General features: G+C 37.6%; 1 protein-coding gene across 1 annotated transcript; it reads right to left on the bottom strand.

Moving 5' to 3' along the window:
* Positions 1–3815: 3815 nt before the first annotated feature.
* On the bottom strand, positions 3816–19798 carry FAM98A (family with sequence similarity 98 member A). Its single transcript, XM_023619247.2, has 8 exons — positions 19588–19798; positions 16537–16685; positions 14240–14374; positions 10311–10495; positions 9226–9306; positions 8529–8645; positions 5683–5850; positions 3816–5595 (listed from the first exon to the last, which is right to left on the bottom strand). Exons 1-8 carry the CDS (start codon positions 19638–19640, stop codon positions 4930–4932), a joined length of 1554 nt encoding a protein of 517 aa, XP_023475015.2. The 5' UTR covers positions 19641–19798; the 3' UTR covers positions 3816–4929.
* Positions 19799–23852: the final 4054 nt, after the last annotated feature.

Raw genomic sequence — 23852 nt, 5'->3', positions numbered from 1 at the left:
GCTAGATAGGTTCACATTGACTTCCTAAAGAATTCTACACTTGACACTTCTGGGTTCTTAAAGATGTTCAATTACTACATTTTCTTGAAAATTTCCTTGGCTTTTTGGAAACTTTCAGAGTGTAATACTTAACCCCATGAAGTTTTACAGTTGTTTTATTCTGTCCTTCCCTCCTCAGTGAAGCTTCTGTAGTTAAAACTTACTTTCTCCTGTCTCATTCTTTCCTGAAACTCCAGGAAACGCTTCAGTATTTATTCTGAAAGTGCTCTTGGAAACATCACGAGATGTAATATATATACTTTTTGCTTGGAAAGATTTGCCCTGAGCTAATATCTGTTGCCAACCTTCCTTTTTTTTTCCCCTCCCCAAAGCCCAGTACATAGCTATATATTCTAGTTGTTAAGTCCTTCCAGTTCTATGTGGGCTGCCACCACAGCATGGCTACCCACAGACAAGCAGTGTGGTTCCGCGACCGGGAACTGAACGGGGCCACCAAAGTGGTGAGAGTGCAGAACTTTAACCACTTAGGCCATCAGCGTTGGTTCTGTAATGGATATTTTTAAGCCCTGGCTTGTTGAGTCTCCGTAGCACCTGGTTGCTTGCTGGTTACTAAGCTATGGAGCCAGATGACCTAGCTTTGATCCCAGCTCCCCTGCTTACTAGCTACAAGGCTGTGGGCAGTCTATGCAACCATCCCGGGCTTCATTCTCCCCGTGGGAGATGGGTTAACAGTAGTGCCCACACTGCTTTCAACGACCAGTAATAAATCACTGCTCTTTAAACAAAACCTAGACTTCCATGCTACTGTGCTCTTGGTTTTTCTCTTATTTCTGTGACCCTGCTCATTCACCCCTTAAAAATTATTCCCCAAAATTCCATCCTTGGTCCCATGCTCTTTTCCCCCCTCTTGGGTGATTTAATACGGCATCATTACGCTGATTGAATGTTTCAACGCAAAATCACTGGATACCGATCATTCCCAAAACTGTCTTCACGCACTTTCCCGAGTTGCAGATTGAGATCATTCCCCCAGCATACCTTTTCCCCTTCTTATAATTTTGATTGTATTGTAATTCACTCAATTACAAAACAAAAAACGAGGAGTCATACTAAATTTCTTGTTCTCATCCCAACTAATGAAGTCCTATAATTTTACCTCCTAAATATTTCCCAAATTTGTCCCTTCTCTGTCCTTATTTTCACTACATTAGTTTAAGCTTTATGCTTCTGATTCCAGTCTTTGCTCCCCTCCTTCAATCTGTTCTCTATTCTTTAGCCAATGATTTATACAGAATCCAAGTCTGACCACGCTACATGACTTGGCACACTCCAAGTTACTTAGGAAGGTACATGTAGAGGCCTCTATTACCTGGCCCCTACAACCCTTCCAATTTCTCCTGCCAATTTCCACCTCATATGAGCAATACTGACCACTGTGCTGTCGTGGTATGCTGTCGTGGTACACGGCATAACTTTCACTTTGTACCAAATTATGCAATTAAATGTTTCTGGCTCTGCAACCAGACATTTTCCAAGGCAGGGACTTTCTGACTTATCTTTGTGCTTCAAATGCCCAACACGGTGCCTGGAATATAACAGGGATTCAACTGTTTATTAAGTTGAACTACAGGCCTTTTTTCTTCAAGAAAGTATATTAACATAATTAACAAATACTGGTCATTTAATAGATTTTTTTCAAGATTTTTTTCCTTCAAATTCCTAGGGAACATGTTAAAACGTTTTTTCTACTCCCACCTAGGCTTCTTCACTTACATTTAGTAGGCAGTGAATGATTACTGTGGAAGTTCTCATGCCAGCAGCTACGTTTATGCAACTTCTTTACCAACATAATTTTGCAGGTGACTAACAGCACCCGTGAATAAGTGAGTTCAAACACTGACATGCAGACCTGTTTCAATCAGTGATCTGAACCATAGGGATACATTACTGCACACAAACAACCAAAACAACAAGAGCATTTCTAGTGACTATAGCCATGTTGGTGAGGAATAAGAGAAAACAAGAAAAGCAGGAAAAAAAAGTTTTATATAATGTTAGATACCCTGTGATGAATATATTTTTTTATTTAGGTAAACCCAATGGCTCTGTTAAAAAACAAAAAACAAAAAACAAACCAAATGAATCAAACACCACCCAAATTACTTAAGGGGAAGATAATTATCTACACATATTTAAAATCTATTTTCAAAAAGATATAATACAGGTAGACAGAATAATGGGCAAAATCTAAAAAAACCAAGAATATGTGATTTGGGCAGTGGGAAAACAGTAAATATACATGGAAATAGCTTCAAATGCTTTCACTTAGCAAGAATTTAACTCTATGCCTGGCACAGTTGGGCACTAGCTGGGTTTGGATCTACAGCAAAAAATGAAAATGATAGTGGCACATCCTTGATAATATTCATAGAGAATGTTGACATCCTGTTCTAGTTCCTGGTGTTAGGTTGGAAACAAAGCACTAACAAAGGTACTGTGTGTCTCAGTCTTTCTGTTTATGAGATAATATTTTAAGATTTCAATGTCAGAAACTCCCTCCCAAAAAATTGGTTTCTCTTGTTTCTCCAAGAAATCCCCACATTCCCTACTCCAGTAAGTCATTATTTACTACAGGCTAAGGTTAAGAACGTGTGTAAAATCAATAGACATACTCTATACAAAATCTAAGAGCTTTATTTTAATATCATAACAAAACTAACTGGTGGTTTGAAATATCCTACTTCCAGAGAACTTAATCTACGTGGAAGAAGAGACACTAAAAGACAATTCTCTTATGAGATTATAATGTGAAAAAAAATTCTTGTCTGAAGCAGAAAATGAAGATGCAAGTTTTAGAGCCATCATGGGGAAATATATAATTTGCTCTCTCATATGCTCATATTGGAAAAGCAATTTAACAATAAAAATAAATCAAAATTATATTTGTCAAAAAATGAAACATTCATCAGACATACTGTGGCATCTGAGGCTACAAAACAGACTAAAACAAACCCCAAAGTGAATGTGCACGCATTCTAAGAAAGCATTTTGATAGGTAAACCTTGACAATTTCTATTAGGAAACTCCTATACATACTAAACATAGTTAACAGTGTTAAGTAAAGAGACCAACACTTACAACTTTCAAGACAGAACTTAAAATCTTTAATGATAAATGAAAGAATTTTAAATTGTCTTCAAGTTTGAACATTTTAGTATGGTAAATGCTAGCCAAAAAATCTAATAAACAGGTAAAATTAACAAAATGATCAAGGGAGGCTTTCAAAAATGGTTTTAGCTATCAAAAGAATGTGCTTATCTCAATAGCAAATAGAATATTTTTAATGGCAAGACAGTTGATTTTTTACTCTCAAAAGCCCAATTTAGTAGGAAAAGGATATACTATTTCTCTTTTTTACAAACATCTATTTATATTCTCAATTCACTTCTTTTTAAGAAAAATCTTCCTCATTCTTAGGAAAAATGAAGAAACAAAACAAAACAAAAAAGCCCTAAAATATTAGGGCCATTAATTTCTGTGCCTAATACATTGTGTAGCAACAGCTACACCCAGCGGCCAGAGATGAGTAGTGAAGTTTTCTAGCTATCATGTTATGGTAAAAGGTAAATCTGGAAATGGCTATTTTTCAATTTATTTAAGGTTTTAGGGTAAGGGCTATCTTTCACTACAAAGTACGTCTCAAGGAAACACTCGAGAATCTTTGGAGAACAAAGCCCTTGCACATAAGGTTGAAGCAAGTGACCAGAATAATTCAGTTTAAAAAAGTAGCTAAAATAAAACTCAAACCAAAGAGAGAACGTACAGATACTTTATTGCTCACCTTTCACACAAAGCACACCTCCAGCCATTTTCTTTCACAGCTTGACAATGTTTACGTACACAAAAACCCAGCAAGAAGCGTCATGTAGATTTCAGTAAAGGAGAATGTCAAACATCAACTTAGCCAGGCTTTTGTTTTCTGCAGCAATAAGAAAGGGCCTCCTGCACTAAGCAAAAATTTGTCCTCTTCCTTGGTAGTGCATTTCTTCCATTACAAAAAAGCCTTCCGTCCAAAGCAAACCAACTTGTATTTGCTGAGCCAGTGCTATTAACTCGTGCATAAAACAAATTTTAGTTTGCTGTTTCTTCTAGCAGGTTTCAAGTAAAAATAAGGTTGAAGGAGGAACTTGTGTTGAATGGATGCAGGTCAGTTTGAGTTGCTATACTTAACTAAATGCCTACATGGACTATAGGTTCACAACTGAGTTTGCTTTTATATCTTTATGGGTTTTGGCCATGTTCAAGGTTTTCAGAGTTGAGCATATGGTACAGTATTCCATCAAAAGGATAAGGCTACTGAATGTGCTATCTGCAGAAGAGCTCATTTAATAGGAACCGACCTAAAAGGCCTATCGTGAAGCAAATGCGGCATCATCTTTCCAGAAAAAAAGCCAATCAGGGCAGAACTGTGCTTGGAAAACAGGCATTAGAAGACTTTGAGGAAAACGCATATAAATGGATTGTTAATCTGAGGAAGCTTTCTTAGTTGTAAAAATCTAGGCGAATCCTCATTTTCAAAACTGCATATTGAAAACATGAAAACTACTTATTCAAGTAATTTCTTCAAAAAAGTATGCATGTTCTGACTGTGGAATTAGTCTACTGGGCAATTAAAGGCAATTTTAATTACCTTTTAAAAAGTTCTTCATACAAAGGAGAGATGTGTTTCTCAAATAAACAGCACTATGCAAGTCTGTTAAAAAAAAAAAAAACCAACAGAATTGAATGAAGACCTACAAATGCTGATGCCACGCAGGAAACTGCCTGCCACCTGTGGTCTCACATGAATTCAAAATCTATGCTGGATTCAGGATTCTGAAACTAAGTTTCTATTACTTGAGCTCTAGCAAAATGTAAGGTTCTGTAGCCTCAACTAGTGTAATGTCTTCCTTGTCCAAATCCAGAATGATTATACTGATAACCTCCGTGCTGGAAGTGCTGTTCAAACTGTCCCCCTTGGTGATAATTCTGGCTCCCCCTTCCTCCCCAACCTCCTCCCTGGCCTCCGCGACCACCTCTCCCTCCACGACCACCTCTCCCTCCACGACCACTGCCTCGATCGCCATGGTGCCCACCATCTTGGTATCTATTGTCCTGCTGGTATCCACCACCCTGGTATCCACTTCCTGTATACGTAGATGTCTGGAAGCCACTATAACCACCGCCACCTTGATAGCCACCACTGTGGCCACCATGATAGCCACCTTGCTGGAAACCCGAATCTCGATAACCACCGTCTTGGTAGCCACCTCCTCCTCCACTCCCTCCATCTGTCCAGCCTCCTTGATGCTTATTTCCTCTTCCTCCCCCTCGGCCACCATGGTCGTAGCCACCACGTCCACCTCGCCCTCCTCCTTGTTCATGACCTCCTCGTCCTCCATATGATGAATGTTCATAACCACCTCTCCCTCCTCCTCGGCCTCCTGCTTGCTGCTGGGGGCCATCTTGCCTTTTCTGCCATGGCGGCATCTCTGGGGGCGGAGGTTCAATTTCATTGGGTCTACCTCCTCTGTCAGGCACCCTGCCCATCAACACCTAGGGGATAAGAAAGATATTCAAACTACTTTACTTTATAAACAGAAATAAATGTATTTGAAAGAAAATTAAAGGTATTGTAGTCACCTTATTGATGGCACAGGCAGTCTTTTCTCTTATAGAGCCGCTGCTCGTCCTTAAAATCTTTGACAAGTCTTGTCTTGCAGCCAAAAGATGCGCAACAGAAATAGTGCTTTTAGGAGATAAGACTGAGCGTTTTGGTTGGTAAACCTTTGCTAATTTTTCTGTCTGACTCTGTTGAAAGAAAGTGTTCAAAGACAAATGTCAATTTTCAAAATGGCATAGAAACATTCATATTAAATAAGTTAAAGATCTCCAAAATGTCTGATGACAATATTTACTAGGCTCCAGAAGGGAGGGAAACAGTCACATACTCACCATTGCTCCTACCTAGTCAAGAACTATCTCACAGTACAGCTGTCAGACTTGCTGATACAGGAAGGAGGGATGGCAGGGAGCGGGTGGGAGGGGGACACAAGGGTAGGGGGCTTCCTTTTAGGACTGTGGGGCTGAGAAGGTAAAAATGTTCCCCTTGCCACAGGTCTCAGATCAAATATATTCATCTTGTCTGTTTAAATATAAGAATATGAGCCCATTTCAACAATTGTGTTTTCTAATTTTCCCATTTTGCTTACTATGAGATAAAAAATGTTAGCTGTGACTAATTTGTACTAATTATGCTCTTAACATAATACACTTGTAAAAGTGACTTCCCTTATTTAATACTTCCCTCTATTATAAATAATAAACTTAAAAAAGGGACTATACTTTAACTATTTAGTAGAAGTTTAAGTTAATGATTAAGATCACTGAGAAATTAGGAAACTTGAATATATCCTTTAAATGTATTTGAAACACAAGCTCCCAAAAGATATATGACCAAAGAATATAAAGAGAAAGTTCACAAGAGAACATATATTCAAACAAATATTAAACGTTTTTTCCACACGGAATCAATAAATGCAAATTAAAGTAACCTAAATTTTAGAAACAACAACTACAACCACAACACATAGCAAAATAGCACAAGAACAAAAAATATCAGGTAAGTCTGTCAGTTATATGCAGGTAGTCAAATATTGATGGTAAATGTTTAGATTATATAATGTGAAAAAACAGGACATAAAAAGGTATGTTTACTACGATTGTACATATGGACAAAGTAAGGAAGAGACTACTAAAATGAAAATAGTTATTATGGTTAAGACAAAGGGATGATCAGTGACTTCATTTAAAAAAACCTTCTTTAATAATTAAAAGGATAAAAAGATTGTCATTATGAAAATTATAATAATATGTCATATTTTTTTCTTTCAGTCACTATAGTACCTATAAGTGCTCAATCAATGTTGAATGTAAACAAAAACTTTTGAGAAAATGGTTTCTCATATGTTTCAAATAAAAGTGATTTAAAATGCAATTTCAAAGTGAGATATAAGTACATAAATTTCATTATGGGAAACAAAAATTCACTTTGTGCATATCAAAGTAATTTCTAAAAAGTGATTTAAAATGAACTTTCAAAGTGAGATACTAGTACATAAATTCCATTAAACGAAACAATCAATAAATTTGTGCAACTTAATTTGTATATTTCTTTATCCTCTCCCCAGGATGTTTATATATTTCATAGAATCACTGTGTATTATATAGTTCAAAAAGATCTTAAATATTACCTAGATTAAAAGACGGCATTTTAAAGATGTCAGAAATGAGGAGAGTAAGCTGGAACTCAGACACACTGTATCAGGATGCCAGCTGTAAAGTCCATTAATGGCCGTGCCAAGACCAGAACCACAGTGTGTTGACTGGTCAGTGAACTTTCATCAATCATATGTTTTGTAGCTGAGAGTTGCAGGTTACTGTTTTGGAAGTATATCTACCATGCTGAGAGTGAAATGATTGTTTTTATCAAAGAAAATTTAAGAAAGGACTGGTATTTCCTAAACAACAGTCACAGAAGAGAACAATTTACTCCCGGTGTTACTACTGACTAGCCATGAGATCTTAGGCAAAGCCTCCTATTTATCTGGGTCTCCATTTTTTCAGTTGCAAAATGAGGTGAGTTAAGACTGTCTAAGACTCCTTTCCAATACTAAAATACTGTAACTCAATAAACATCTACCTCAACAATTTAGCAGCCAAGTAGGACTGTGCTAAGGTTTAAAGATTTTAGGTGAAACTAACATATTAGCAAGATAACCGAAGACTAAATAAAAACATTCTGAGTCAATTACCAAAAATTCAGAGAAAAATCCACTTTCAAAAATGAACGCACTCTTAAGGGAACATCTAATACTAACACAGCTGGACCGACCTCCATATAAACTCGAGGGTTAGCTCCATTTCAGGGTTCTAGGAAGGTCAGATTAATCAACTGCGCCGATTAATTCCTACTTACTGATCATGTAGTAGATATTTAATAAATATCTGTTGAATGACCAAGACCTTTGCCTGGGTTATCTAATTTAAGCTGAAATAAAACTTTAAGCCTTAACTAAATTCTCCAATTCTCTATAAATAGATCAGAATATTTGGTCTTGAAAAGGCCAGTATTTCTAACTTTAATTAGTAAATTAAATTGTTAGCTTACAGTATAATAAACAAAAAATTCAACAATTTATTATTTTAGTAATTCAGATACTCTTTCCATTTCTCTTACCAATGGGTACTTCTAGTAGGGTTTATAACACACAATTTTGTTGAAAAATATTTTAAAAATTGAAAAATAAATGTTTTTATTATTGCTGAATAGCTGAAAGAATTGCTACTCAGCAACTCACTAGAGAAAAATTCCTGTGTGTGTCTCCTATGTATTTCTCTTGTAGTCGTTACTACATCTAAACTGGGCTGGCAATGTTTAAGGATCATGTCTATAAACACTCTGCTCTTTTAAATTATTTAATGTGTACCTTAGCTCTGTCAGACCAGCCAAAAGACTGGACAGTGACATCCAAACGTTTTATTAGCAGCTTTCTCCGAACTTCATATTCATTGGCTACAGCTTGGTTAATTGCTTCTATCTTTTCCTGAAATGAAATTAAAAAAAAAAACCAGTTAGAATTTAAATCTGCTTGACCCTCTGTTCCAAAAGAGAAGAAGCTGTGTCTGTTTCATTCATAACTGAATCCTCAGCACTTAGCACAAAATAAATTATTTAATAAATATAATATCGAAAGTTATAACAATAAATTAACGAAACGATAGGCAAAATAATGTGGTTTCAAAACATAATAAAGAATATGTGAAGTACAAAATTCTCATTTTGCTTTCCCATAATTCACTGTGTGAAGCTTAGATCACTGAAGTTTTTGGCTTGAAGGTAAATCCATTTGGCAATTAGAAACACGCGTCATACCGAATTTCAAGTTATTTTAATCAGCTGTGTAAAATATTTATAAATTATGAGGTAAGTGCTTCTAACACAAATAAAATTATTCTGCATAAATCTTAAGATTCACAAAAATGATTCTAAGGATGTCCACTTAGTAAACTACAGATTAGAAAACACACCTTAAAAATTAAGCTCAAACTGTAAGTGTCGGCACAAATATCATGGGATAGATAGATGGTTCCTTATGAAATTTACTCAAGAGGATCACTACTCACCCAGTGGGCCGGTCCCATTGGCTTCCTCAGTAAAGGCTTTCCCACATGATTAGGTGGAACTTTTGCTAATGTTTCCTTTAACTGACACAAAAACATAAATGAATGTATAAATCTAAAAGTAAACAGATCCTCCTCATCTTCCCAATTCCCATCATATCTTGCCATCAAAAGAAGATTCCTGACAGAGGAAAAGGTGGAGGACGTTTGGAAATGTACAAGACCCACATGATAAAGACACTCACTTGTCCCACTCCTCATGTGCCTACGGAAGCATGATTCCTTCACTGCACCTAGTGGGCACTCAATGTGTATGTGCTGAATGGATGAATGAACACACAGAAAAATATGGACTATGGATACATTGCTGCTCCCCTGTAGAGTTCAGCCAAGTTTGTGCATCCCGGTGTCCAACTACACCACAATGCAAATGTACCAATTCTTAGAGTCCGGCAGACATGCATATAGAGAAAAACTCTGCTATAAGAAATATCATTCTCTTCTATTCATTAATTTTTTAAGTAACATTGCTTGTTCCTAATCAATTATATTAAAAAACTCAACTGTTGATAATGTGAGGTATAAAAATAATTGACTTATTTTCATATACTAGATTGTGTCAGCAGTTAACAAATCTAGCTTGCCAACTGAAACATATAAGACTCGAAGTGACTGGATTAAAACCCAAAAATATTAACATCCTTTTCTGTCCAGTCAACGGGGAGGAGGGTGGTAACACTTAATGATAAAGATCTTCAAAATAATTGCATCAAAGTTCAATGATAAAATAATTTTAAAAAGGACTTAAGTCTCAATTCTTTTTACATTATATCTAGCTCATTTCAGCTTATAAATCAAAGTGTAAAGTTTCCTTTTTGAAAAAGAAACATGCTAATATGTTAAAAAAAAAAAGTAAAATACTAATTTCTCTTTAAGGTATCGAGGATTTAAAACCCAAAACTCACTTAGTAACAATTACTTAATAATATGCACATTAGGTTCCCATTAAGAGAAATTAACTTGCTTCATTTCAAACAACTGTAGGACTATGCCTTTAATACACTACAATCTGGTACTAAAGGTCTTACTTTTTTTTCAATCCCGCTGAAGAATTGGAACATAGTTATATTGGCTGGAGGTTTGGACATTCCTAGAGCAATACATATGCCTTTCAACTCTTGAAAGACCTCACTACCGCCTCCTTCTTGAGCTTTTTTTGGAGGAGCATTCACACAGAGCATTCTGGCAGCTTCTAGTTCTGAGATGAGGTATGCTGAAGTAAACAAAATAAGATTTCAAAATGAGATACAGCTACAGTTAATAGTCATAAGTCTGGAGTTACAATTCTATAGACCTAATGATAGGTAACTTTTAAAGCTGCAAGAATGGATAAAAACAAAAAAGGAAAACCATTTTTACCTGCAAATGACATAACATATAAGATGAGTCTGTAATTCACGTATTTAACCCATACATTTTTAAAGATTGATTTAAAAATAAGCGATTCTTCTTTGAACCCAAAGGATCAAGGCAGATCACATCTAAAAATCTGGATTCTTTCATTCCACTATTAAGGAATCTCCCGAACCGGGGTTGGCATCTGTTAACAGATCTGCAAAAGGTGGCAGGTGGCCAATTTTCAACGACAGTTAAAAAGGTTAATTTTTTTTCACTTCTCACCACTGACACGCACCAGTAACATAACCATCTTGCCCTCTTACCTTCCAATACTTAGGCAGTCTGTTCAGAACTGGCGTGAAACAATAACATTTTAAGTAGTCAAAGCTTAACTTACAGGAGAAGAGGGAAGGCACTCAACTCCCAAAAGTTTCTTTCTCATGGTCTCCTGTAGCCTACTGTCACTCTCTAGCTGTTCAAAAAAACCCTCTTCCATCTATATTCTTCTCAGTATTCCATTTCCCCCTACTTTCCTCATTCTCACCCCCTCCTCTGAAAAACAAACAAACAATAAAACTTGCCAATCATTTCTCGGCAGAGTCCTTTTGTATCAGTATCATCCCCTTGTGTGTTGATTTCAGCCAGATATAACCAGGGCTGCAACCTGCTTCAGGTAACTCGGTTGAAGGTATAAATATTCAACCTTATCCCTTTAACCTTCCCAAACACATTTAAACTTTTATAAAAGATGATTAACAATCATTTGGATCTCAGGATTTCAGATTATGTGTTAAAGTGAGAACCTTCTGACAACGTTAGGAAGACAGTTTTGGAAAAATACATCTTCTGGGCTCTTAAGTCCTATTAGAAGTACAAGAATGATTAACTTGAATGTCTCATTTCCTATAATGCTAGAAGTATAGGGGTCATAATTTTGGCAGATCATTTCTGAAAAGCTGACAACTCCTATTCTAGGACAATAAAGACAGCTAAGTTTCTAGAAAGGTCATTCTAAATGGGTTTAATAAAATCCTAACATGCTCCATACAGCAAAGTGTATGAGTTAAAAGATCAAAATAGTGAAACTTCACTGTCATGAAAATAATCACTATTTTTGTAAGTAAGGTTTTATTGAAATACTGCCACATTCATTTACATATTGTCTATGGCTGCTTACATTCTACAACAACAAAGTTAAGTTAGTTGTGACAGAAACCTTACAGCCCATGATCCTGAAAATATTTACTATCTGGCCCTTTAAGAAAGTTTGACAACCCCAGTTCTACAAAGTCATATATTATGATTTAATAAACTGGTTCTCTAAATTTGGGACAACATAGCTGAGGCATTCACAAAATTAGTTCATCAATACAATTATCATCAAAAAACTTTAGCTGTAACTGATGTGTTCAAAGTACTAGGAAAAGGCACTGGAGATTTAATACAAAATAAACAAAAAAGCTTATCTCTATTGACCATATGGCTAGGAATAAAGAATACATGCATAAAAAGATTAATAGTTCTTCACCTATTAGGAACTCAGATATCCGAGTTATTTTATCTAAGGGAAATAATCTGACAATCAGAACGGCCAATGAATAGCCAAAACGGTTCTTAACTTGACACATAAGAGTTTTTCAGCCACTTATTCAAAGACTATTCTATTTTGTTAACAACTGTAATGTACTAAAAGATTCAAATTAGTAAGGTAAGGGTTCTGGAAGAAGTAAGTAAAATTATAGCATCAAGATGTGACAACTGATACTTGGAAAGATGAGAAATATTTACACAGAGTGAGTAGAGAACGAGGACATGTACATAAATACTAGCACGAAAGAGAGGATACAAACTGAGGGGAATATTTTAGAAAGGGGGAAACGCAGAGGCAAAGACAAAGAGGAGGGAAGCAAGTGGTGCATATGTATGTATGAAGAATTCCAAGAGCAGAGTAACTTTAGTTGATTTAGTCATTTAGTTGCACAGCAGACAGCAGTATATTCTTGACAAGCTTTTGAGGTGATAACACATTAAAATAAAGTCTATGGGGACAGCCCAGTGGTATAGTGGTCACGTTCACACTCCACTTCTGCAGCCTGGGGTTTGCTGGTTCAGATCCTGAGTGCAGACCTAGCACCGCTTATCAAGCCATGCAGTGGTGGCATCCCACATGTAAGAACTAGAAGGACTTACAACCAGGGTATACAACTATGTACTGGGGCTTTGGAGAGGAAAAAAAAGAGGAAGACTGGCAAGAGATGTTAGCTCAGGGCCAATCTTCCCTACCAAAAGAAAGCACCCCTAAAAAAAAACCACTTTAAAATAAAGTCTATAATTATGACCCTGAGTCCAAAATAATAATGTTCAGTGCAGTCTGCTTAAGAAACAGGAAAGAGTTAAGGGCGTTTTATAAAGATTTATATTCAAAGTGGTTTTTGTAAGTATCAGCACTAAGAAAGCCAAACTCTGAGCTCTTCGGAAGAATTACGTCTTCAGGGTCACTACCAAGCTTTCCATACAGCTGCTATCTTCCTACATAAGATAACATATTCTAAGTGACAAATATTAGGTATTAGTAAGGATAAGCAGTACTACCCAAGGAAGAATTAGTGAGTCTATTGCGGCTGAGCCAGTTATAGAAAATACACAATGTGAAGGATACTGACGCATGCATAAGAATTATATGCAGCAATATCAATACCTAAAGCAACTTCTAACCTTATGTGCATATCACCTCCCTCCCCCAATCACTTGACAAAGGGGAAGTTAAGAGAGTGATTCTGGAATAACTCAGTGTCTAAGTATAATGGCTATGAACACATTTTTTTTTAAACTGAACCTTCAAATGCAGAGTTGTATCATTATTCAAAAACCATAGTACAGCTGTAAAGACAAACATTTAAAGAATCTTCTGAATTGTGTTTGTCCAAATAATAACTATAATATTCAGTTATCCAAAGCTTAATCTAAATGTGTCTCAGAATGCTACAAAAATTACGAGTTAAGACTACTGGTTGGGTTTACTGAGGAATTTATTTAAGGCAATAAAATCTGTGAGTCTACTTACTGTTTTTCAGGGTGAAGAGAGAAATAGTAGTTAGTATATAAAAAACATGGAAGGAAAGAACTTTTCATAATTTATTTCTCAGAATGATCAGTAGGTACAGGAACGATCCAAGTACTATTCCAGAAAATTTTATATTGTAATTTGACATATTTACAAACAAAACAAATCTCCCCCCAAAATTACCCAACCACAAATATCAACAAGACAAAATATTTTAAACTAATTTTTAAAAAACATCTTCATTATCTCCACACTATCTTCCTAGTCTGTTTTAAAATGTGCTTCCAGTCTAGAACACTAAGGATTAAGGATCACACACTTAAACATTTGGTGAAGCACAGCCTGAGTACCCGCAAAGCTGAAGGACAAATGGGTAACAATCACAAAACAACACTGCTGCCGGGGCACAGGCCCGCCGTTAGCTTCTAAGTTGGAAGTTACAAAGTTTTCTTTAAAATAAGTAGTATTCTGAATTAAATCCATAATGAAACAAACAGTAACAACCAGTTTAGTAGTCGTGGAAAATAAGAGCTACATTCAGTGGCCATAACTTACTGAGCAAGAGGAGGCAGTTCTTCTGAACGAGAAGGCGCTTGGTCACATCCCCAGAGGTCAGTGAAAGATACGGACAGTTCATCTCCCCTAGGAGCCCACTCACCTCAAGCTGGAATTCTTCAGCTTCACTCGGGCCTTTTAAGAATTAAAATAACCTTATTTAATAAAAATGATTGTTTTTCCAATTGGCATGTATACATAAATTGTAATTTTTAATAGGATTCTCCTAATACAAGTTCTTCCTTTGTTTTCTAATTCATCCTTTCTCACACCACTGCCAATTTTCTTTCTTAAACAGTTTTCATGAGGTTATTATTTGAGAATCTTTAGTGGCTTCCTAATTTCTGCCTCATCTAATCTAATTTTTTCTGTCTGCCATAAAAGATTGCCTTTCCCAGCATACTGTTATGTAGGAGCAGCTACTACATGTATGTAGCAGTCACCTACTAGCTCTACAAATATTCCCTCTATTTGCGCTAGGCTGCTCTCCTCATTGCCCCAGGAATGGTCTCATTTCCACTTCTGGGCTTTCATCTAAGTTATTCTCTGGGATTGACATGCCCTCTATCCTTTCCCCCTCTATCAATCCCACCTATCCATCAGAGCCCAGTGGTCTTGTTCCTTGATGAAACGGTCCCCAAGTACTACTGCACTCAGTGATTCCCCCCCACTGCAAACCACAAAGTGACACATTCAGTTACTGCACTAGTCTCCAGTTCTCTCATTTGTGCCTAAATATTACCAGTTACACTAAATTTGAAGATAGCGAACATGACTTCTAGTTCTGTATTCCCATAAGATGTCAAGTATAGAGTCCACTGGGTGAACCCAGGAAAAACAATGCTCTTTCTTCCTTACTCTTTTGATGGTTCTCTATTCAATATCACAGAGGGGCAAAAATTAACTAAGACTCTTTGAGAGTCACTTCACGTGGGTCCATTTTCTCATCTGTAAAATGGGAAGAACGTATGACCAACGTTTTGCAAACTGCGTTCTGTGAACTCCAGAGCTCCAAGAACTCCTTCAGAGTCAGCTGGTGAGGATGAGGGGAGAGTTGTGCTAAGAGCACCCCCTCTCAGCTTCAACTAGAGCAGCTGTACTTTTACCTGTTTTATATGTTGGCTTCTATAAAATGCTTTCATTTGAACAAAGGGGCTCCAGGCTATAAACAGTGACCATCTAGTAGGGGTGTTTTTAAAGGTTCTTAAGACCTGTGAAATGTCAGGCGGAGAGGCAGGGTTAAGAGCACCGGCTCCCAAACCTGACTGCTGGAAGTGAATCCAGCATGTAGCACTTACTGGCCGTGTGACCTCAGATGATGTATTTAACCTCTTTGTTCTTCCTTGTTTAATGTACGAGTGATGAAACCTGCCTCACAGGGTTGCCTTGAGGTTTAAATGAATTAACACAGTAAAGTGCTTAGAAGAGGCTAGTGCTCAGTAAGGGTAAGCTGCTGCTATCATTACTGTTACACTATACTCTCCTTAATAATTAGAATTGGATGCAACTAACATGGACACATTAAATACACTAAACATGCAAGAGAATGAGCTTTTCAAAATTCTGTGGGGGAAAAAAAAGGGATTATGTATACAGTTCTCCATAAGGTGGGTTAACAGGTGGGCATTTTTCTTTGTCTCCTATTATAGGTTTACCTATGGTAAGAGGGAACCAGACGGTGGAGTGTCAGGTTCCAAGCTTTTGCCTCTTTTGCAGCATCAACGAATTAGTGCTAAAGCAATAACAAAATTGGCAAATATAAAACAGCTATCAACACCATAAATCTGATGGTGCTGGATCTGGCTGTGATGTATCTAGCAATACATTCCTATGATACAGAAAGCTTCTTAATATAGCACTCTCTTTCTCCCCATGCATAGCTGAGTTATAATCCATTTACTTTATATGCTATACATAATTCTGGAATCTGGTAAGCCTAAGAGAAAAACATCCCAATTTCTAGTTCTAGCCACCATTTTAAGATCTACAAGTCATGTTTTACAAAGAATAAAAAGTTCATGTGTGCCATCCTGGTCTCCATTTTTCCATATCTCAGTAATAGGGTCTTTTCAATTTCCACAAATTTTTAATAGTTGTATGACTACATTCTGGTTTTTCAACTTCTGAATCACCTTATCTCTAAAAATAATATAGGAGAAAAAAGTATTTGGTTTCTTTACAAATTTTTTTTATATTTACAAAGAACTGAAATTTCAGCTGCAGTCCTGATAATGTTCACTTGACAATACCCTAACTGTATTTTCAAATTTTGCACCTAAAACTGAATGTTTACTTACTGTTAGTCGCTTGCACATTTTCCTCTAGTTTACACAGCACTCTTAATTCAGATACCAGCCAAGCACAGAGTTTGGTAAACTCAGGGGAACTGGCTCCAGCAGAGACTGCCTGAGACAGAGCGCCATCTTCTAACAATGGACCCTTGTAACTGGTGAGTAAGAAATTACACTTCAGAAGAATGTAAAATCACATCTAACATATTACAGATACAATATATTTATGTGTTATTTGTATACTTAAGCAATAGTTTAATACATATGTTATGATGACCAATTTCTAAACTGACAAATATAAATAAGATTCAGAGCTATATTAAACTATTAGAAAAAAAAGCTCAGCCCTTCAAAGTACATGTGAATGTTTCATAGAATCACATATAACAGACTACTAAATGATTTCAACTCCTGTACATTTACTGAAAGTTCTTGTACAGAAGTTTATTTTCTTACTTTAACTGAATTGAGAATTAAAACTAGAGTAATAAATAATAGCTAATTATACTATAGTTTACTATTGCAGAAATAAAACTTAGGTTAATCTTTTCTATAAATTTTCCTGGAAATCAATGAGGTTAGGTTTTTAATGACTTTCTTCAAAAGCAAAAACTTTACAATTAATCATTTCCTTTTTCTGTATTTAATGACAATTAAGATTAGTAAGACATACTATACTCGGACCAGAGAAATGTCAAAATTAACTTAATTACTGGTGAGCTGATGTTTGGGTGAACTGGTGCAAGTGAACCCTAATCATTTGTAAATGGTTCAAATGTAATTTTTAAAAATTATTAAATATTGAAACATTCATGAAAGACAACAGTATTAATGAACCCCAATCTAGAATATAGCTAGAATTAGATTTTGTCAGTCTCAAAGTAATTTAAATATATATATACTTCAGAAAGTTGTTTTATCTTCTTTTAAATGAAATATTGATAAAAATGGTTATTAAAGATGATACATTAAATATGCTTAAAATAATTCAATATTTAGAGGTACAGAGATATTAGAGAAATGACATCACTTGATCCTGTTAGAATATAATTATATGTTTATATATTGAATAGAATGGAAAAAACCTCACACAAAAAATGAGATTATATATAGTCTGGCATCTAGATTCAAAACCATATATTATTAGACACTGGAATAAAGAGACGAGGCCTAGACATTTCTCTTTGTGTTAAACATTTAGACTTTATTAGTTTATTCCTATTGTGGGCCAGGTTAGAGATAAAGGACAGTCATTTAATTCTAATATTTCTCAGAGAATCCTTGAAAGTACACATCAATTAAGCCTGAATTTTAATGACTGAATGCCACCAAACTAAGCAGTGACAGTTACAATTTATAGCAAAGTTTTCAGAAAATCCCATGGTTCACATTACAACCCATCTCAATTATTTATTTGATTAGTTTAATTGCAGTAACAATGGCCTTTATAGTACCCAAGAGAAGAAAAACATAGTTAAAAGAGGGTAAAAGAAGGATAATGGGAAGAAACAGCATCTGTCACCAATCATTAAGGGACCTCTCTCCATGCTGATTGCCTAAATTTAAATAAAGTTTACCTTCATCCTCTAGAATTCTACTCCATCCTCTCATCTTAAGTGTCACTTCTTCCGGGAAGCTCAGAACTTCATTTCCTTTGCTAGTTTTTTTTTCCCATTTCCTTTCCTCTTCCTGACCCTCCTTAGTTCTCCCCACAGCAGAGTCTCAGTGTGAACTTCTCTTCCACCTCACCTTGTACCTTTAAGTGCTCAGCCCAACACTGCCACAGAGCAAATGTTCCTCAAGAATGTTTACTGAATGAATGGTTTCATGTGTGAGCAAGCAAGCTAGTCTGAGATGTCCACAAAGAGAGACCATTTCGCTGAACCCGACTTTTACTTGTGCTCTAATCAAAGAAATAAGCCCCCTGAAGTCTGGAATATTCATGAAAATTCAAAGTTCCAAAGAAAAGAACAACAGTAATTCATTTTGACAAAGAAAGATGATAAGCACTATCACTTCCTTTCCAGAAAATTTCTACCAGGACAGCAAGTTATTAAATGGGCAGACTTTGGGAACCCTCTCGCTGTCCTTTCCTAAAGAAGAAAGGTTTCCCCGTCATGGAAAAGCCTAGTGGAAGGTTTTGATAAAGGACTTGTTACTTTACAACTACAGTTAGCTAAATCCATATATTTTTGGACACCGTTCCTGCAGGCAAGTATTTAATCATACAATTTGTTTCTGGAACCACATTTCGCCCAAGAGGTTCTAAGTTCTCAAGTTTTAGAGTACACTGATCTGGGTGACCCAGTGAGATAAGCAGCCCAATTTCCAGCTTCTAGATACGGATGAATTATGGTTGGGTAATTGTCAAGAAGATAGACAAAATGCACAAAAAATATGCAGGGACGTGCGGGTCAAGACGACTCGGAGGGTAAGGGACAATGGTGACTCAATGAAGTAGTGTCAGAGTCAAGGGAATCTGCTAGTGGTTCCCCTTAAGGTGGTGACAGGTTAGGTGCACAAGGGAGGTGGCTAGCGGCAAGAACGCAGCGTACAGACATGTGGCTTCGGGCAGGCTGGGTGCATGCAGAGATGACTGGGCAAAGGAGATTTTTTTGCGAGAAGTGGGGTGGGGTAGGAGTAGGGGCTCCAGACAGAAGCTGGAAGTTTGGAGGACAAGTAGGAAAACAGAGAATCAACTTTGGCAAGGTCTCGAGTGAGGGGGTAGGGCAGGAGGATGGGGAGCAAGGAGAAAAGCTCGCGGAGGGGGTTGGCGAGAACCGGAGCCCAGACAATGACACGCATGACTGACAAACGCTACGGGTAAGTCCGCTGCAGGGAGCACAGGGCAGGCCTAGGGGCGTCGCAGCTGGAGGGACCCGAGCCGGCAGGGCAGGCAGTGGACGTGGCATTGGGGTCCCGGAGCCAGAGGGAGGCGACAGCCGGGAGCCACGGGGTGCGGCGTGGAGAGGCAGGTGTCTCCGACTGGAGCGGAGAAGCTTTTCCCGGGGGGCCGGCAGTGTGGGGTTTGGGAGACCCGTGCCCTGGCAGTCTTACCCTAGATCTTCTAACGACTCCAAGATGTCAGTCTCCATGAGGTCACACTCCATGCTACTGTGGTATTCAAATTTCCGAGTCGTCAGGCTCCCCTCTTCGCCGGCAACGCGTACACTCGCGCATGCGCTGCCTCCCCGGAACTTCCAAATCGACAGCTGGCGCTTCAGCCCTCGTACTGCGCATGTCCCGAGCGTGCGCAAGAAACTTGGTCCCGCCTGCCGCCCCACCCCTGCCTGCTAAGGGATTGCCGGGCGGCACCGTTTTGCACATGCGTATTACTGAAAAGTGAAGCCGGCGGCCCGAAAAAGGGCAGGAAGACTGGCTGCGTGGCAGCTGGGCGTGGGGACCGGGTGAGGGGGGAGCGCTCTAAACTCTCTTAATTGAGTGTACGCATGTGCGAATGTTGGGGCGAGGCGGGCGGGGGAGGAGCTTGGGGGGTTTTCAAGACGGGTGGGTGTGAGCTGTGAAACGGAGTTTCTGGATCTCAGGGAGTAGCCCAAGTGGCTGTCCGCCCCCTGTCAGCATGTTCTAGCCTTAGCTGTGGGTCATGGAGAAAGGGAAATTCACGAGCTCCCTTCTGATTCCGTAGGACAGGAGAAGCCTGGCCAAGTGCCAGGAACGGCAGATAACATGCCGTTTGATTTCCTTGTGGCTGCACTAGCCGTATTTCAGTGTTAGGAAGGAGTCAACTTTCCTTTGACATGGATGTGTTCAGAAAGTTATTTCGTCACACCGCCCCTTTGCATTTTCTACCTAATTTCTTTTAAGGGGGGGTGGGGGGGAAGGGCTGGGGCGGAGGAGGGCTTCATTCCATAACAAGTAGAATAGAATATATTTAAATCCACGCAGTTTAGACAGTGAATAATCCTTTTTTTTGCTGTAATGTTATTGCTTTTGACAGTATTTGGCTGGGTGTGACATTGAGTTCACAATGGGTTACGATTTTTTTGGTCAATTATTGGTTGGGTAGGTGCTTAGAATTATTGAAAGTGAGAAAAATTGTTTTCATAGTGATGGCATATTTACAAAATTATATTTAACCATAAATTGGCATATGTTGCATTGTGTAGGCATTTAATTAAAGAATTTTCACATTGGTGCCAGTACATTTTATTTTGTAGTTCTCAAACATTTTTGTGTCTAATGGATAAATGCCCCCTATCCTTAATAGTGCTTTTTGTAGTTCTTTATTTTGCCTCATCTGGAGTGGGGGAAAGAATTAACGTTGATTATGTACAGTACCTCGTGTGTGTTTGACATGGTATTACTCCCTTGATCCATATTATTTTCTGCAGTCATCATAAGGCTGTGTAAGTATTACTTCCATTTTAGAGATGAGGACTAAGCTTCAATGGCTTAATGATCTGTCATAAATGGTGAAACCAATAAGGAACTGTATTTTGAGACTGAGGCATATGTGAATATGTATTCCTTTTTATTTGACTAGTCAAATAAGGATTTATAAGCAGGATGTGAAAAGACAGGAAGAGCTAGCTAGTTGAATTTGTTTAAGCTTGTGTATATTATACATAATTACCTCATTATAATAAAAGTGGAATAATTATTTGTTCTCATAGGGTTGTTGAAGGTTCTAGAAAAAAGTAATGCTTAATGCAAAATCAGTTTGACAAAAAGGTTTCATTCTTGACTCACATTTTGATGTAAGTTGTAGCATGTACCATGAGTGAATGAACACGTGATGATTCCTCTAAGTTACTTGTTCTTCTCTTTCTAATGCAAATTGTTAGATTAAATGGAGGGTAGCCAACACAAAGGTTTTTTTTTAACTATTATTTAAAATAATTCTATAATGGATTTTGCTGCAATGAAAACAGTGCTTTTAGGGGCCAGCCCGGTAGCGCAGTGAAGTGCACACGTTCCCCTTCAGGAGCCGGGGTTCACCAGTTCGCATCCCGGGTGCAGACATGGCACCGCTTGTCCAGCCATGCTGTGGCAGGAGTCCCACATATAAAGTAGAGGAAGATGGGCACAGATGTTAGCTCAGGGCCAGTCTTCCTCAGAAAAAAGAGGAGGATTGGTGACAGATGTTAGCTCAGGGCTAATCTTCTTCAAAAAACACAAAAACAATGCTTTTAAAAGTAAATATTGTCATCATTGCTATAGAATCTACTGGGAATCTTTTGCATTTGGTTTCAAATTGTTTATATTGTAACCTGGGTATCTAAAGACCTCATTCAAGCTGAATTTAATAGAATGAAAAGAACACCAGTCTGGGTGTTGGGGAGCACTGGTTTTTGCCTCAGATCTGTATAAGAATTTGCTAACACTTAGCATTGTCTAAAGTCCATGAGCTATCTTTAAGAGATGAGTTTTCTGTGTAGAAGGTGTTCAACTAGAAATCATGAATGATCTTAGTTTAAAGACCAGCCTTTCCAGATCTTCTTGAAAAGCGTAAAGAGAAATCGTATTTTATACATGTGAAAAAAATGTAGAAGGGAAGATTGAAATGAAAACTGATTTCACTTTTCAGAAGAACATCTTATTCGTCACAACCTTGAAAAGTATTATAAGGGAAGTTTTGAATTAGGTACTAGTTAAAAATTTATGCGGGTAAGATTCTTAAGAAAGTTACTTCTAAAATCTATAGAAGGGTAATTTTTATAATGCCAAGTAATTTGTCTTTAGAATGACCCTCTAACAGGGAGAAAAAAGAAAGACCATAGATTTGCTCATGTTGCTCCTCAGTGAAAGTTTGTGTATGCTACTAATAAAGTCCTTTTTAGCTTGCACAGTGAAAACAGTACTTCCCCCCCCTAAATATTAGCATGTAGAATTAATCTTGTAGGGTCTCGAATACTCTTACATTACTAAAGAATGGTTTTTTGTGAATCCAGTCGCTGGCTTTGTTAGCATATTTTCTGAGCTCTGGAAATTTTTAGAGAATGTTACAAAGTTTGAGGACAATTATCTTGCCTATGTTTAAATTGAGGAATAGGTATAGATACAGACCATATAGATAGAGATATATAGGGACATAACCAGGTCCTTCTAGAATAAAATCTCCAAACTTGATCTCTGTTCTTTCCCCAACAAGGCTTCAACCCAGGTGCGATGTTCTGTCAATCTGTGAACCAGGCACATGGTGAACTAGATAGACACTGGTCTAATTTGGATACAGTAAGAGTTGATTAGACTCTAACCCAGAGGTGATAAACCAGCATCCATATCAGGCCAAGAGTTATGTTTTGTTTGGTCTAACTAATAATTTAAAGAACTTTTAGGTGTCATTCAAAAGTTTGGAGATAATATCTAAAAATCTGGATTTCTGCAGCTGGCCCAGTGGTGTAGTGGTTAAGTTCGGCGCACTCTGTTTTGGTGGTCTAGGTTCATGGGTTTGGATCCCGGGCACAGACATACACCGCTCATCAAGTCATGCTGTGGCAGCAACCCACAGACAAAATAGAGCAAGATGGGCATGGATGTTAGTTCAGGACCAATCTTGTTCACCAAAAAAATAAAATAAAATGTGGACTTCTGGGTTTTCTTGAAAACAAATCAGATGAGTTGCAGCAGTAGGCTCTTTTACCCATCAAGGCAATGATTGGCTTGGCTTGAGAAGGCTACCCCTTCTAAATTGGGCATGAATCTACCAGTTCTCTGTGGTTTCTGGATCCCATGTCATATGCATATATACCTACCACTTTACTTTTCCCTTGTAGGTTTGAGATTTCCAATCTCTTTTATTCTTTTACTTCTTAATCATGTTGATCACTTCTTCTACCCTACTTCCCATAGGCCTCCTCTGCCTGTTCTAGCATAGGGTAAGAAAGTTTTTCCTCTACCCTGCTAGGTTTATGAATAGGGCCTGCAAATTAACCTGACATAGATTAACAGGAGAAAAGGCACACAAATTTCATTGCTGTTATTTCATTTTTTTTTTATGTTCACAGTGCTTCACAGAAAAGAAGTGAAAATCCCAAAGAGGTGGTTAGACTTGAGAGTTTATATACTGTTTTAACAAAGAGTGATAAGTTGTGAAGTGACTAAACAAAGGGAAAGGGGTTTGAGCTTCTAGGGGTGGTAAATTGTAGGAAGGTAAATATGTGGAGAAACTAATGGATGATAAGGATTATTTTAGTAAGGTTTCGTTGTGCAGACTCATCTTGGCACCAACTTTTATTTCTTCTCCCTGGCCTTGAAACTCCCCTAGAGTGGGGATTTATGGCAGTCCTAGTTTCTCAGAAGTTTCTGCTTTTAGTCAGTTAATGGAAGCTCTGAGAAGCCTTCTTTCTGCATCTGTTGAT

Source organism: Equus caballus, chromosome 15 (genome assembly GCF_041296265.1).
Source record: "Equus caballus isolate H_3958 breed thoroughbred chromosome 15, TB-T2T, whole genome shotgun sequence".
NCBI lineage: Eukaryota > Metazoa > Chordata > Mammalia > Perissodactyla > Equidae > Equus > Equus caballus.
This window is presented reverse-complemented; position numbering and strand designations above follow the sequence as displayed.

Coding starts and splice junctions, on each gene's coding strand:
- FAM98A (XM_023619247.2), bottom strand. CDS start 19,640: ATGGAGTGTGACCTCATGGAGACTGACATCTTGGAGTCGTTAGAAGAT. Junction 5,851..8,528: donor GCTGGTCTGACAGAGCTAAG/GTACACATTAAA, acceptor TTCTTTCAACAG/AGTCAGACAGAAAAATTAGC. Junction 5,596..5,682: donor CTGCCTGTGCCATCAATAAG/GTGACTACAATA, acceptor CTTATCCCCTAG/GTGTTGATGGGCAGGGTGCC.